The sequence below is a fragment of the Bison bison genome, unplaced genomic scaffold, assembly GCF_000754665.1.
Source record: "Bison bison bison isolate TAMUID 2011002044 unplaced genomic scaffold, Bison_UMD1.0 scf7180017864270, whole genome shotgun sequence".
Lineage (NCBI taxonomy): Eukaryota > Metazoa > Chordata > Mammalia > Artiodactyla > Bovidae > Bison > Bison bison.
The window spans coordinates 11,539,629-11,555,612 of NW_011494842.1; the positions used below are offsets into that span (position 1 = coordinate 11,539,629).

General features: G+C 41.6%; 1 protein-coding gene across 1 annotated transcript in view; it reads right to left on the reverse strand.

Moving 5' to 3' along the window:
• The window catches only part of LOC104994977 (kinesin-like protein KIF6), a 296,967-nt gene that overhangs the window by 236,007 nt on the left and 44,976 nt on the right, over nt 1–15,984 (reverse strand). The window contains exons 4-5 of the mRNA XM_010848702.1: nt 15,863–15,949; nt 7,238–7,341 (exon numbers count right to left, since the gene is read on the reverse strand). Of these exons, the coding sequence (XP_010847004.1) occupies nt 7,238–7,341; nt 15,863–15,949 (191 nt within the window). The remainder of the gene's footprint in view (nt 1–7,237; nt 7,342–15,862; nt 15,950–15,984) is intronic.

A 15,984-nucleotide genomic window follows, 5' to 3' on the forward strand; every position in this document is an offset into this window, starting at 1 on the left:
GAAAACTGACCTTTTCCAGTCCTGTAGCCACTGCTGAGTTTTCCAAATTTGCTGGCATATTGAATGCAGCACTTTCACAGCATCATCTTTCAGGATTTGGAATAGCTCAACTGGAATTCCATCACCTCCACTAGCTTTGTCCAATACTTTGGCCACCTCATGTGAAGAGTTGACTCATTGGAAAAGACTGTGATGCTGGGAGGGATTGGGGGCAGGAGGAGAAGGGGACGACAGAGGATGAGATGGCTGGATGGCATCACCGACTCGATGGATGTGAGTTTGAGTGAACTCTGGGAGTTGGTGATGGACAGGGAGGCCTGGCGTGCTGCAATTATTGGGGTCGCAAAGAGTTGGACACAACTGAGCAACTGAACTGAACTATGACTTTTGACAAATGTGTATACTTATATAACCACCACGATGACCATGATATAGACTATTTCAATCACCCTTAATACCTCCCTCTTATTCCTTTTCACAGGTTCCTCCCCTACTGGCAGCCTTGGCAACCCCTGCCACCCTGACCCCCAACACACACATACACACACACACACACACACACACACACACAAACACACTGTGCTCACTCCTTCCAGGCAACTTTGTGTACCCAGACCCCTTCATCTTAGGGTGGCACCTTCTTCCTCATGACATCCTTTCAGACTTAACTTGCTCAGGGAATGATATCTGCACCCCCACTTTTTAATTTCTATGTAACTATTTAGCTTTTCATTATCATAGGTTGTGAGCAAATAATATATTAAACCATGTATAATAAACTGATGTTAGATTTAAAAACATGGGGCTGAAAGTGTACATAAATAGCATTTAGTCATAAGACAGCATTTACATATAAAGGAGTCATTAAAAAACTAATATGAGTAGAATTAAAGTGTAATTAGGGCTTTACAATTCTCAGCGTTCATTTGTTCTTTCCACTAATACACCCTTGTATTCTCTGTTTTACATATACATACGCTGTGCTCAGTCATTTCAGTGCTGTCCAACTCTGTGCGAGCCTATGGAATTTAGCCCGACAGGCTCCTCTGTCCGTGAGATTCTCCAGGCAAGAACACTGGAATGGGTTGCCATGCCCTCCTCCAGGGATTGAACTGGTGTCTCCTGTGTCTCCTGCACTGCAGGCAGATTCTTTACCGTTAAGCCACTGGGGAAGCCCCATATATATATATATATAAAACGTGTGTATGTGTGCACATATTTTATTTCCCCAATAAAACTGTAACTCCTAGGAATTATTTTCTGTATCCTATATTCCTGAACCCCCTCAAACACCTATTAATATGACTAGCATCTAGTAGGTACTCACTACATTCAGGCAGTAGGATTAACTGATCTGCAAAAACTAGCTAAAGGAAGTAAGTCAGAGAAAGACAAATACTGTAAGAAGTCACTTATTTGTACAAAATAAAAAAGGTGAACTCAGAAAGTAGACCAGTGGTTGCCAGGGGCTGGAGGGCAGGGGAAGCAGGGAGACATTAGTCAAAGGGTACAAAATTCCAGTTATAAGGTGAATACATTCTGAGGACCTGAGATACAGCATGGTGACTATACTCCACAATACTGCACCGTATACTTGCAAAATTGCCGACAGGGTAGATGTCAAAGGTACAAAAACAGAAAGATAACCATGTGAGGTGATGGGAATATTGACTAACCTTATCGTGGTCTTCGTTTCACAATATATACACCTATTCATATATTAAATCATCACAGTGTACTCTTTTAACTTACACAATGTTATATGTCAATTATACCTCAATAAAGTTGGGAGGAAGGAAGAAAAAAGAAAAGCATAGGATCAAGATGTTCGTAAATTTATTTTGAAAAACTTGAGCCTAAGAGATCCAATTCAGTTGCATCTCAGAAAGAAAATGTCGCTATGCAGAAAATATTCTACTCATTTAGATTTGGGCCAGGAAATGAGGCTTCCATCCTAGCCAGAGGCCTAAAGGCTTTAGGAAAAAACCCAAAGGAAGAAAGAGGTATGTGTTTAGAAAATCAATCAGAATCAAATCTTCACCCAAGAAGTTTTGCATAAACATTAACTTGGCTACACAGCCTTCATCCAGCTGTCTCTTTTCAAATTTACACAGGCAAAGAAAAAAAAGATGTAAACTAAAAATATCCCAATAACTGGAGGCTGACATCTGAAATCCTCTTCGGTTGGAGCATCCAAGTCAATGCAACAAATATTTACATTGAGAACTGAAATTCTGGGAAATAGTTCAAAAATTCGGTGGGGCTAGGAAATTAATAGACATCTCCAAACTGTCCAATGCATGCTACACCAAATATATTATCCAATACATATCTGGTTTCTGATGTCCTTCACAGAATCCCTGATAGGAATGTCCTCATGCCATGCCAGTCAACATAAGCCCAGGGATCAGCAGGACAGAGAAGCAGATGAGGCTAGCACATCCCTGCCACTCTGCCCTGCTGCTCCGTGGGTCCCTTCTTGTCCCCACACCACCATCCCCCTCCCACCGCCACCACCAGGGAGCCTGGGCACAATGAGAGGGCTGAAGCTGATTCACATTCCTGAGCAAGTGTCCAGGGTGGCAGAAGACACAGAAGCACCGATAATATTAAATAGCAGCACATTACAAGCAAATGTTAATTTCCTTCTTTTACTCTAACATAATAAAGAGCTCTGAAACCTGATGAATTTTAAGCTATACCAATATTGATCTAGCTAATCAGGCCAAAATGTAACTGCAACAGTATAGCAAAAACAGTAACACAAAGCCACATAATCTGAATAATCCTCACTGTCAGCACGAACAAGCACCAAAGTTACTGGATTGCTCTGAAACTGTGCTTTGGTTTTGGCAGGGTGGATTCAGTCTGCAACATGTGTTCTCCCCAACTGCTTATCAGAAATCATTGAAGAGACGCAATGCTATATATGGTATGCTTATCTTGACCCAGAGAAGCGACTTCATTGTGAATTGCCGACGTTTACTTACTTGCACATGAACTAATTTTACAATGATTCCCAGGTGGCGCTGTGGTAAAAGATTCTCCTGCCAATGCAGGAGATGCAAGAGACACGGGTTTGATCCCTGGGTGGGGAAGATCCCCTCGAGGAGGAAATGGCAACCTGCTCCAGTCTTCTTGCCCGGAGAATCCCATGGACGGAGGAGTCTGGTGGTCTACCATCCATGTAGTCACAAAGAGTCGAACACGAATGAGCACACACTATGCCTGAACTCAAAATTAATCATTAGTATCTCTGCAGTCTCACGGCTTATTCATATATCTCCACACAATGCTTATACATTGCACCATAATTACTTGTGTCTGTCGCTGCCACTAAATTGTGAACCTGTTGAGAGCGGGATCCAGGTTTTGTTCATCTTGGTGTTCCTTTCAGGGCCTACAGTAGATTTTTGTGAGTACTGGATGAATAAGAAATGTTGAATGGGTGAATGAGTGAATCAACTGCCCAGAAAAACTAACGGCAACCCTACATACTGTTTCTGTAGAAACCGTTCCAGCTGACATTTGTGTATTCATTATCCGTGGATCAAAGAAAACCAATCCAAGATCTAACAGTCTGTCAGTATTTTAAACCTGTTGTCACAATTTTATTTCTCACGATTCTGCCCCCAAACTCTTGTGAGAGGAGAATCATGAGAATTTGCTTGTTGTCAATAACTTTTAAACAGAAACATCTGTTTATGTAATAAATAGCAAGTTAGCGAAAGATGTAATGTAAATATAATACGATATTAAATGTCATAGAGAAGGTATAACAAACTTTGCTTATTATTGTTTCTTGTCCTTTATAGAATTTTTCTTCTTGTGGAAGTATAGTCTGTAGTGGTCTATTTAAGAGAGGATGTACCATGGGAAATTTCTTGTCTGAAAGTTTGTATGTCTGAAAAATGGCCACCTTCACCTTTGAACTGTAGGCTAGATACAGAAATCTCCATTCACAGCCCTTTTTTGTTTTGTTTTGGGTTTCAGTACTAGAAGTCCCTATTCCCAGAGCTGTTGATGAGAAGTCTTCACTAAATTAGATTCTTAGTTGTTAATACTTTTCTTCTCTAACAACTTCTAGGATTATTTTCAATATGTTGAAGTTCTAAAATTTTTCTACAGTATTATTGCACTACTTAGCATATGGTAACTCTTTTGTTCTGAAGTCTTATGTCCTTTTTTTTTTTTTTTTTAGTTAAAAAAAATAGGTTTTCTTTCTTTAACTGTCGGCACCCTTGCATTCTCTCTATTTCTTCTTTGGAAACTCATTGTTGATACCGGTAAATCTAGGACTATCCTCTATGGTTCTTCTGTTTAAACTTTCTAAATCTTTACCTTTTAACCTATATTCTGGAATGAGCCCTTAGCTCCCACCTTCCTGGCTCACTGATTTGCCCCTCCGTGTTTTCATTCTGCTCTTCAGCTATCATCAAGTTCTTAATGGCAACAAGTACATTTTTTCATTTTCAAGATCTCTCGATCCTGCTGCTGCTTCATGGATGGAACGCCAGCAACCACTCCTCTTGCTTAGTTCTTGAGGCCTCCATGCCATAAACGCTTGTTCTTATCTTTCTCCTTGCTGGCTGTCCTGATATTCCTAGTCACTCCCAACTGTGAGCTCACATTTCCTAGACTCCGAGCTCTCCACTTGGGCAGCCAGTCTTGGATAAGGGACTGAAGCAGTGGTGGGTACCTGTGCTCCTTGCTGCTTTCAGTGACGAAATGAGCAGAGCTGGAGGCAGGAGCTGTCTCCAGAGCTTATACCTCTTTGTCCTGGGCATCATTAGTTACCTGGGGCACTTCCCTATTTCCTGGGACTACTGACCTAAATACCAGGGGATAAAGGGAAGAAGGAGAACACTGGGGGTTCACAGGAACAAAGTCCTCCCATTCCAAGAGCTCTGCCAACCCTTACGGCTGTTTCCAGCCCTCTCCTGCTCCAGCGTGCCACCACTTCTAGCCATGGGGCCTTGGTGGTGCTGCACCATGACCTGGTTGATCCCTTCCTCCTGTCTAGACCCCTGTGAAACCTACTTCTTATTCTTGGGTATAGCTGGAGATTCTGATGTTTCTTACATCAGTTCTATCATCCACCCAATGAGGAGGGAACCTGCGGCATAGGCTTACTCATTCTGACATCTTGAACCATCACATTCAAAATCTTAGCTTAAACTGAGCCTTCTGAGCAACACAGAGCACACAGGAACTAGGGAAAACACTGCTACTTATTTGGCACGTGGTTCATTTCCCTGTTTGCTCTTAGATCCAATTTCCATTTTTCCTTTGTGTGACTACATCACACTGCTTGGCTCTTTTAACAACTGGCTCTGGGTAAGTTCAGCCAGTGGGAGGCACTGGTGGAAGCTAGAAGGGGAGATGAGGGAGAAGCCAGGGCTCCCTGTGGGATGATGCCTCCGTAGCACCCAGGGCTCTTCCGAGGCCTCAGCTTCCGTCCCAACAGGCAGCACTCAGCTTGTGCAGCTTCTGCTGGCCAGCACCAGGCTCCGGCTTCAGTAACCCAACCTTCTACTGATGTCCCTCCAGTCCCAGGCTGAAGGACCTTCTCCTGCTGCTCTGATCTTTGGGTTGCTGTGAAGGTGACTTCCCTGGTGTCTCAGATGGTAAAGCATCTGTCTACAATGTGGGAGACCTGGGTTTGATCCCTGGGTTGGGAAGTTCCCTGGAGAAGGATATGGCAACCTACTCCAGTACTCTTGCCTAGAAAATCCCATGGACGGAGGAGCCTGATGTAGCACCCCATAATACCGTCTCCTGTACGACAAATTTCCTATATTTAATTCCTGCTGTTGAGAGGCCTAGAATGCTTTTGTTTTCCTGACTGGATACTGATTTGAAGATCAAAACTCTGAAGAGGCACCTTCAAAAATAATGTTGGGTAAGCCCTTTCTTTATGGCTTCCCAGGTGGCTCAGTGGTAAAGAATCCGCCTGCCAAGCAGGAGATGCAGGTTCAATCCCTGGGTTAGGAAGATCCCTGCAGGAATAGAATGGCAACCCGCTCCAGTGTTCTTGCCTGGAGAATCCGACAGAGGAGCCCGGTGGGCTACAGTCCACAGGGTCGCAAAGAGTCGCACATGACTTAGCAACTAAACAACAGCAAGCCCTTTCTCTGCAGGGCTGGGAGCACCATAATGAAGGAATTTGAAACTTGGGTTTCTCAGTATCTAAGCTATCCCAGGTTATTTCAAGGAGTGACATGAAATTCTTTAAAATGTGAATTCTGGCAGTATATTTCATCTTAATCTCATATATGTCATGAAGGAGTTTTGTAAGGAAAGCCTTAGGGGCCTATCACATTATTAAACACAGTGTTTTAAAATGAGGAAATGCTATCCCAGAGGAGGAAGGCTTGGCGTATAACAGAAACCTTGCTCAAGGCTTCTCAAACTTTAGCCCTGCATTCAGGGGCAGCCATGAAGTTGTTTAAAGAAAATACTTGCACTGCCTGTTAGTTACCATTTTCTCTGTTGAGAAAGGGTCATGCGAAATGACAGTAAACCTTCAGAAAAAGCTTGTGTAGCTTGTTTCTCTGAAACAGAGAGTACCACTGCCTGCTGAGCCCAGTCCATTGTTATCACTTCACAAATGCTTAATAAACAGCACAGAAGCAACAAGAGAGCCCACCGTGGTGGCTCGTGATCAGAGCAAGAACTCGAGCCACGCTGTGCCCTTGGCATGCCATATGGCTGCAAGTCTAAAGGCTCTGAGAAATGCCGCACTTGTATGAAGTCCTGAATACCTGCTTTCATTCCCATTTCGAGTGTTTGAACTGTAATATATGGGCCATCTATTTATTAAAGGAGAGAGCTTACTTTGGCATGGGATAAATTGGTGCTTGCAGCAAGATGCTGTTTAATACAAAGGACGTTTCTGGAATTCCTTTCAGATCTGAGATCCACAGCTTACAGAGTGTGTGGCGGATACATTTAAAAGTTGTGTGACTATTATACGATCCTTTTTCTTCAGCTGGCATGAGAAGGATACTCCCATCCTCTCCACGCTCTGTTCTTTTCTTCCTCAAAGCTGAGGCGGCAGAAACACTGCCAGCCTTATGCAGCTTTTCATGGAAAGCCGCCACTCTTCACTGGCGCCTACATGCAATTTCAGACTGTCCCAGGAGACCTTCGCGCTTTGAGGTGAATTCATAACATTAGGGCCAACACAGAAGTTAACACAAACTTGCACTGTTAAAGAAAAAGTCTACAGGCTTACTGAAGGAGCTCTGCTTCTGTGAGTGCCTCTGTCCTCTGCTCCCCAGTGACAATGGCCAGTTCATCCTTCAGTTCCTGGATTTCCTTTTGTAGGCGTATAATCATCTGAAATGGCAAGGCAGGAGCATAAATGTCAGCTCCTCATTGAGGGGACTATGTGACAGAGAACACACATCTTTTAAAATTATGAACAAAAATGTACAGAGAAGGATACCAAAGGCACTCTTGTACTTACCACCTCGCTTTGTTAAACCTTATCATTTGGTCAAAATAGTTCTAGAATTTTTCTTAACAAATAAAACATTACTCATGGAACCTGGAGGCCCTTACTCCTGTTTCCTTCTGTCCTTCCTTGGGTGACTGCGATCCTGCATTTAGTGGGTAGCATTTCCCTGCATGTTTTAAATACTTACTCCGTAGGTATAGGTATGACTGTGAATGGCAGATATCATTTTGCACGCCTTACACCTAATGTAAATGCTATTACACCGCAGGTAAGTGCAACTTGGTCTTTCTTCCTCACACTACGTTTGGAGATTATTTATATTGTTTCGTGTGGTTCTAGTTCATGAATTTTCATGGATGTATAGTATTTCAATAAAGGACCACATCACAACGGATGTATTTACATCTCCGGGACATTATGGACATTGGAATTTTACCTTTGCTATTACGAACAGTGTTGTGGTGAACACTATAGATCTCTGGGCACACCCAAGTTTCTCTGTAGCGTACCTGCAGAGTAAGTGCAGCTTCCCTTTATTATATGTTGCTAAACTGCTCTTCAAAATCGTTGTATAAATTTATATTCTCATCAATTATATATGTAAGTTCCTGCTTCCCCACATTTTGGTCACTACTAGGTAGTATTGCCAGACACTAATTTTGCCAATTTGGTAGGTGTAAAATGGTCTCTTTTCTAGTTCTAATCTGTGTTTTCATAATTATTGGTGAGGTTCATGATCATCGTTGTAAATATAAGTTGACTGTTTGAGTTTCCTCTTCTGTGAATTTCTTATTCACCATCTTGCCCATGTTTCAGTTGAATTGTTTTTCTTTTCCTTACGGATTTTCAGGCTTCTTTATATATTCAGGATGTGAACCCTTTGTAAGTTTTATGCAATGCCTGTATTTTCTCCCAATCTATGTCATGCTTTCCACTTTGTGGTGTTCCTTCTGTGAAACAAAAGTTTTAAATTTCAAGGCAATTTCATTATCAACTTATTTTGTTATGAGTTGCATTTCTGTGTTTTCTTTGAGAACATCTATTTTACCTAAAGCCATAGCAATATTTTCCTACAGTGTATGCGCATGCTCAGCACATGTCTGACTCTTTGCAATTCTGTGGACTGTAGCCCTCCAGGCTCCTCTGTCCATGGAATTTTCCAGGCAATAATACTGGAGGGGGTTACTATTTCCTCCTCCAGGGAATCTTCCAGACCCAGGAATCGAACCCGGGTCTTTTGTGTCTCCTGCATTGAAGGTGGATTCTTCACCACTGTGCCACCTGGGAAGCCTGTATTTCTCTAGAAGTTCTTTAAAAAGTATTAAAGTTTTGCTTTTTACATTTAGGTTGATTTTACTTTATAGGAAGTATAAGATATGGATCTAATTTTAATTTTTTTATGGCCAACCATGCAAGATTTGCTATTACAATTCTGTTATGTATTTCCACATATAAGACTTGTCTTTTTCTAGGCTATTGGTTAAAAACATTTGTCTACTTGACTATACGCATGGTAATACCACACTTTTAATTCCTGTATCTTAAGAAATTTTGGCATCTAGATAGAACAAACCCTTTCCATGTTGTTCTCTTCTAAAATAGACTTGGCTATTCTTGATCATATGCTCTTTCATATAAATTTTAGACTTGGCTTGTAAAATTCTATCAAAGACTCTCCTCAAATTTCAACTGTAAATAAATTTGAGTAAAAGGTTAATTTGATAAGTAATTAAAGTAATCCTAATGAATCACTGGGCTTCCTGGTGGCTCAGTGGTAACGAATCTGCCTGTCGATGTAGGAGATGCAGGTTTGATCCCTGGATTGGGAAGATCTCCTGGAGAAGGAAATGACAATCCACTCCAGGATTTTTGCCCAGAAGATCCCATAGACAGAGGAGCCTGGTGGGCTACATGTCAATGGGGTCGCAAGAGCTGGACACAACTTAGTGAGTAAGCAGCACAGCATAATGAATCATTACATCCACAAACATGGTACGGCTTTCCATTGATTCCTTTCAATACAGATTTACAGTTTTCTCTATAAATACCGTATACATCTTTCATTAGATTTTGTCCCTAGAACTTTATAAAGTTTTTGTTGCTACTATAAATGAAATTTTTATAAAATTGCATTTTCTAATTAGTGGCTTTTGATGTATAGGAAGGCAATTCCTTTTTATGGATTGTATAACAAATACTTTTCTGAACATTATTTTGGTTATCATTTTTTTTGTTATCGAACACCTGGATGTCCTTTTTCTTCTTGGCTTCACTGGGTCTTCATTGCTGACTGTGGGCTTTTCTCTAGTTGTGGCAAGTGGTGGCTGCTCTCTTCTTGGAGTATGCAAGTAGAGAGTAGCCGCCTCTCCTTTTCATTGTGGTGGCTTCTCACTGCAGAGCACGGCTCTAGGGCACAGGGATGGAGGAGTTGTGCACAGGCTTAACTGCCCCTCAACATGTGGAATCTTCGTTCCACAAGACCAGGGATTAGACCTGTGTCTCCTTCATTGGTAGGCAGATTCTTAACCACTGGACCACCAGGCAAGTCCCACTACTGGATGCTCTAGATGAGCAATCAAATAGTCCACCAGTAATGACCGATATTCTTTTCAAATCCTCATAAATTAAAAAAAAAATTGTCTCTTTCCTAGCCAGAAACTCCAAGTACAGTGCTTAAGACATTCTTGTCATATTCCTTTTAACATTTCACTTTTAAAATGTTTGCTGTAGTTTTTGATTGATACCCTTAATCACTCTAAGGATGTTCGCTTATATTCATAGTTTGATGAGCCTTTTCAAACTATGGATGAATGTTTAATGTTATCAAATGGTTTTTTTCTGTAGCTAATGATGTGATGATACAATTTTTTTCTTTTAAACTGTGAAAGTGATGAGTCACCTTAATTCATGTGATTTTACACTTTAGTAGGAACTACTTCAGATAAACAAAGAGCTATAAATAATACCTTGTCCCTACTTCTAAGCTTAAGTGAACATTCAGGTACTGACTACTTCAGTTCAGTTCAGTTCAGTTGCTCAGTTGGGTCTGACTCTTGGCGACCCCATGAACCATAGCACACCAGGCCTCCCTGTCCATCACCACCTTCTGGAGTCCACGCAAACCCATGTCTATTGTGTCGGTGATGCCATCCAACCATCTCATCCTCCATTGTCCCTTTCTCCTCCTGCCCTCAATCTTTCCCAGCGTTAGGGTCTTTTCAAATGAGTCAGCTCTTCCCATCAGGTGGCCAAAGTACTGGAGTTGCAGCTTCAACATCAGTCCTTCCAATGAACACCCAGGACTGATCTTCTTTAGGATGGACTGGTTGGATCTCCTTGCAGTCCAAGGGACTCTCAAGAGTCTTCTCCAACACCACAGTTCAAAAGCATCAATGCTTCGGCGCTCAGGTTTCTTTATAGTCCAACTCTCACATCTATACATGACCACTGGAAAAACCATAGCCTTGACTAGATGAACCTTTGTTGGCAAAGTAATGTCTTTGCTTTTGTATATGCTGTCTAGGTTGGTCATAACTTTCCTTCCAAGGAGTAAGCGTCTTTTAATTTCATGGCTGCAGTCACCATCTGCAGTGATTTTGGAGCCCAGAAAAATAAAGTCAACCACTGTTTCCCCATCTATTTGCCATAAAGTGATGGGACCGGATGCCATGAGCTTGGTTTTCTGAGCTTTAAGCCAACTTTTTCACTCTCCTCTTTCACCTTCATCAAGAGGCTTTTTAGTTCTTCTTCACTTTCTGCCCTAAGGGTGGTGTCATCTGCTTATCTGAGGCTATTGATATTTCTTCCGGCAATCTTGATTCCAGCTTGTACTTCCTCAAGCCCAGCATTTCTTATGATGTACTCTGCATAGAAGTCAAATAAGCAGGGTGACAATATACAGCCTTGACGTACTCCTTTCCTATTTGGAAACAGTCTGTTGTTCCATGTCCAGTTCTAACTGTTGCTTCCTGACCTGCATACAGGTTTCTCAGGAGGCAGGTCAGGTGGTCTGGTATTCCCATCTCTTTCTGAATTTTCCACAGTTTATTGTGATCCACACAGTCAAAGGCTTTGGCACAGTCAATAAAGCAGAAATAGATGTTTTTCTGGAACTCTCTTGCTTTTTCGATGATCCAGCGGATGTTGGCGATTTGATCTCTGGTTCCTCTGCCTTTTCTAAAACCAGCTTGAACATCTGGAAGTTCATGATTCACGTGTTGCTGAAGCCTTAGCTTAAGAAATAAAACACTGTAGGCTCTTGGGAAACCCTTACCCCTGTAGAGCTTTCCCTAAATGAATCTCCCACTACCACTACCCTAAATCTGGTGTTTATTTTTCCCATCCAGTTGTGTTCTGGGTGGTTTTGAGGACAATTTTTCAACTGTCACTTGTGTTTCAGAAAAGCTCTGTACATCAAATAAAGAACAGTAGTGTCAGTTTTTAGAAGCAATTATAAAAGAGATCAGGAAAAAACACTTGTCAATTACCAGATTATTCTGCTCCAGGAAGACCTCAACATTTGTTCAATTATCAGCTATTAGCTTTTGACTCCTGATTTCTCGCTTCATTAAATCTCTCACAGACCTACATCAAACACATGATAATGTTCATCTTTCTTCAAATTCCTCAAGTTCCTTCAAAGAAAAGTCTCTGCAGCCAAATTTGAAGGGAAAAACCTCAAATGTCTAATATGTTTATTTTTCTTTAGTTATGAAGTAATTTTTGTCTTCAGGCTAATAAGCCCACTCCTGTCTTTCTCATTCTGCACAGTAATGTTACAGGGTGGCTGGCAGGGTCAGAACAGCAGAGAGATTCATCCTAGGCATTCAGTTCCACTTGTCTTAGGCCTTTGCACTGTGTCTCCTTTTTTTGGGGGGGGGGGCGGTGCCCTGTGATGCTGGTATGTGAGCAGGGGCTGGCCTGGAAAAAGGGACGTTCCTCACTCATTGGTTTCTCCAGAACAGAATTCCATCAGGCGAGTTCAGGCTCCCGGAGGCAAGAAGGACAAAATGGTCAGTCCTACTATTCTTCTCTCCTCCTTTTCCTCCACGCTTTGATGGAATGATTTCAGGGAAGGAAGGGCAAACACCAAGAGGAAGTAATAATATGGGTAATGGATGAATTTGAGATTTTCATTTTTTGGAATTTGAGAAATCTGTAAATTAAGCGCCATTGAAAAGATTTCAGATTTTTTTCTTTTTTAAAAAATAATGTATACTACCAAACTTTTGCACTCAGGCTTTTCTATGGTGGTCCAACTCTCATATCCATATATGACTACTGGAAAAACCATAGCTTTGAAAATATGGACCTTTGTTGGCAAAGTAATGTCTCTGCTTTTTAAGACACTGTCAAGGCTTGTCTAGGCTTTTGAACTGTGGTGTTGGAGAAGTCTCTTGAGAATCCCTTGGACTGCAAGGAGATCCAACCAATCCATCCTAAAGGAAATCAGTCCTCCTGAATATTAATTGGAAGGATTGATGCTGAAGGTGAAACTCCAATAGTTTGGCCACCTGATGCGAAGAGCCCACTCATTAGAAAAGACCCTGACTCTGGGAAAGATTGATGGCAGGAGAAGAAGGGGACGACAGAGGATGAGATGGTTGGGTGGCACCACCGACTCAATTGACATGAGTTTGGGTAAACTCTGGGAGTTGGCAATGGACAGGGAGGCCTGGCATGCTGCAGTCCATGGGGTTGCAAGGAGTCAGACATGACTAAGCTACTGAACTGATCTGAACTGAGGCTTGTCATAGCTTTTCTTCCAAGGACCAAGCATCTTTTAATTTCATGGCTGCAGTCACCATCTGCAGTGATTTTGGAGCCCAAGAATATAAAGTCTGACACTGTTTCCATTGTTTCCTCATCTATTTGCCATGAAGTGATGGGACTGGATGCCATCATCTTCGCTTTTTGAATGTTGAGATTTAAGCCAGCTTTTTCATTCTCCTCTTTCACTTTCATCAAGAGGCTCTTTAGTTCCTCTTCACTTTCTGCCTTAAGGGTGGTATCATCTGCATATCTGAGGTTATTGATATTTCTCCTGGCAATCTTGATTCCAGCTTGTGATTCATTTAGCCCTGCATTTTGCATGATGTACTCTGCATATAAGTTAAATAAGCAGGGTGACAGTATACAGACTTGACGTACTTCTTTTCCTATTTGGAACCAGTCTGTTGTTCCATGTCTGGTTCTAACTGTTGCTTTTGGACCTGCATACAGGTTTCTCAGGAGGCAGGTAAGGTGGTCTGGTATTCCCATCTCTTTAAGAGTTTTTCAGTTTGAGCTTTCCAGTTAAAGGCTTTAGTATAGTCAGTGAAGCAGAAGTAGATGTTTTTCTGGAATTCTCTTATTTTTTCTGTGACTCAGTGGATGTTGGTAATTTGATCTCTGGTTCCTCTACCTTTTCTAAATCCAACTTGAACATCTGGAAGTTCTTGGTTCACGTATTGTTGAAGCCTAGCTTGGAGGATTCTGAGCATTACTTTGCTAGCATGTGAAATGAGTGAAATTTGCTGCAGTTTGAACATTCTTTGGCACTGTGCTTCTTTGGGATTGGAACGAAAACTGAGCTTTTCCAATCCTGTGGCTACTGCTGAGTTTTCCAAATTTGCTGGCATATTGAATGCAGCACTTTCACAGCATCATCTTTCAGGATTTGAAATAGCTCAACTGGAATTCCATCACCTCCACTAGCTTTGTTTGTACTGATGCTTCCTAAGGCCCCCTTGACTTCACACTCTAAGATGTCTGACTCTAGGTGAGTGATTATACCATCATGATTATCTGAGTCATTAAGATCTTTTTTGTGTAGTTCTGTGTATTCTTGCCACCTCTTCTTAATATCTTCTGCTTCTGTTAAGTCCACACCATTTCTGTCTTCTGTGCCCATCTTTCCATAAAGTAGGCTGAGCACTGAAGAATTGATGCTTTTGAACTGTGGTGCTGGGAAAGATTCTTGAGAATCCCTTGGACTGCAAGGAGATCCAACCAGTCCATCCTAAAGCAAATCAGTCCTGAATATTCACTGGACAGATTGATGCTTAAGCTGAAACTCCAATACTTTGGCCACCTGATGTGAACAGCCCACTCATTAGAAAAGACCTGGAAGCTAGGAAAGATTGAAGGCAGGAGGAGAAGGGGATGACAGAGGACAAGATGGTTGGATGGCATCACTGACTCAATGGACAAGAGTTTGAGCAAACTCCAGAAGATGGTGAAGGACAGGGAAGCCTGGCTTGCTCCAGTCCATGGGTTCACAATGAGTTGGACACGACTGAGCAACTAAACAACAACTAAGCTTACCCTAATTTATTTTCTAGAGAAATCTTTTCTTTTTTTTTTAAGGGAATGATTTAAAAAGTAGTATAATCTTAATTTTGGAGTTTTACAAAATTGAGATACTGTATTTCAACATTTTCCATGTTGGTACAAATTAATTCCTTGTTTTATTTTATTTGTAGAAGAAGACTAACAAAAGAAATAAAACATATCTGCATTTATAATGAGTAGCTGAATCAGGTAACTTACAAATATCTTTCCTTAAATAAAGTACTTTGATAAAGAAGAATGAACTGTTATAAACATAGAGGCTTGGCCATTTTTTCCATGGATCCAACCAACTACTAACTTTTTAAAATCTCTAGAATAAGTAACAGAACAATTATGCAGAATACTATTCTATTTAATAACCACTGAAAGGCTAGGACCTTTCTAGAAATAGACTTGTGTATGATTTCACGTCCGTTCTCAGGACTCTCAGTGCATCTGACAGGGGGCTGTAGATAAGAGCACAGGCCCTGGGCTCACACTGCCTGTGTCTGAGTCCTGTTCTGTGACCTATTAGCAATGCAACTCAGATCAAATCACTAAATGTTCCCGTGCCCCCCTTTTGTCACCTATAAGGTAGAGGAAAGTGAAAGTGAAAGTCGCTCAGTCATGTCCAACTCTTTGCAACCCCATGGACTATACAGTCCATGGAATTCTCCAGGCCAGAATACTAGAGTGGTAGCCTTTCCCTTCTTTAGGGGATCTTCCCGACACAGGGATCAAACCCAGGTCTCCCACAGTGGGGGTGAATTCTTTACCAGCTAAGCCACCAGGGGAGCCCAAGAATACTGGGGTGGGTAGCCTATTCCTTTTCCAGCAGATCTTCCCAACCCAGGAATTGAACCGGGGTCTTCTGCATTGCAGGTGGATTCTTTACCAACTGAGATACCAGGGCAGCTCAAGGCAGAGGAAGAGATGGCATCTACTCAGGAGGCTGTCATGAGAATTAAATGATTTTACACGTTTCCAGTATTTAGAACATTGCCTGGTTATGGGAAGTGAGTGCCCCCAGGCTTTAGCTAAGCTTTTACATACTTTGATTTTTTTTTAACATAGTTAAAAGTTGCTTACCAATTTGGGATCGATTTCTTCATTAAGAACGGCTTCGTTCTTTATGAGTGCCACTCGTTGTGCAAATCTGCAGGTAGATATAGACTCCTGAGAAAGCAAGATTATGTCCTTCAAGTGTTATT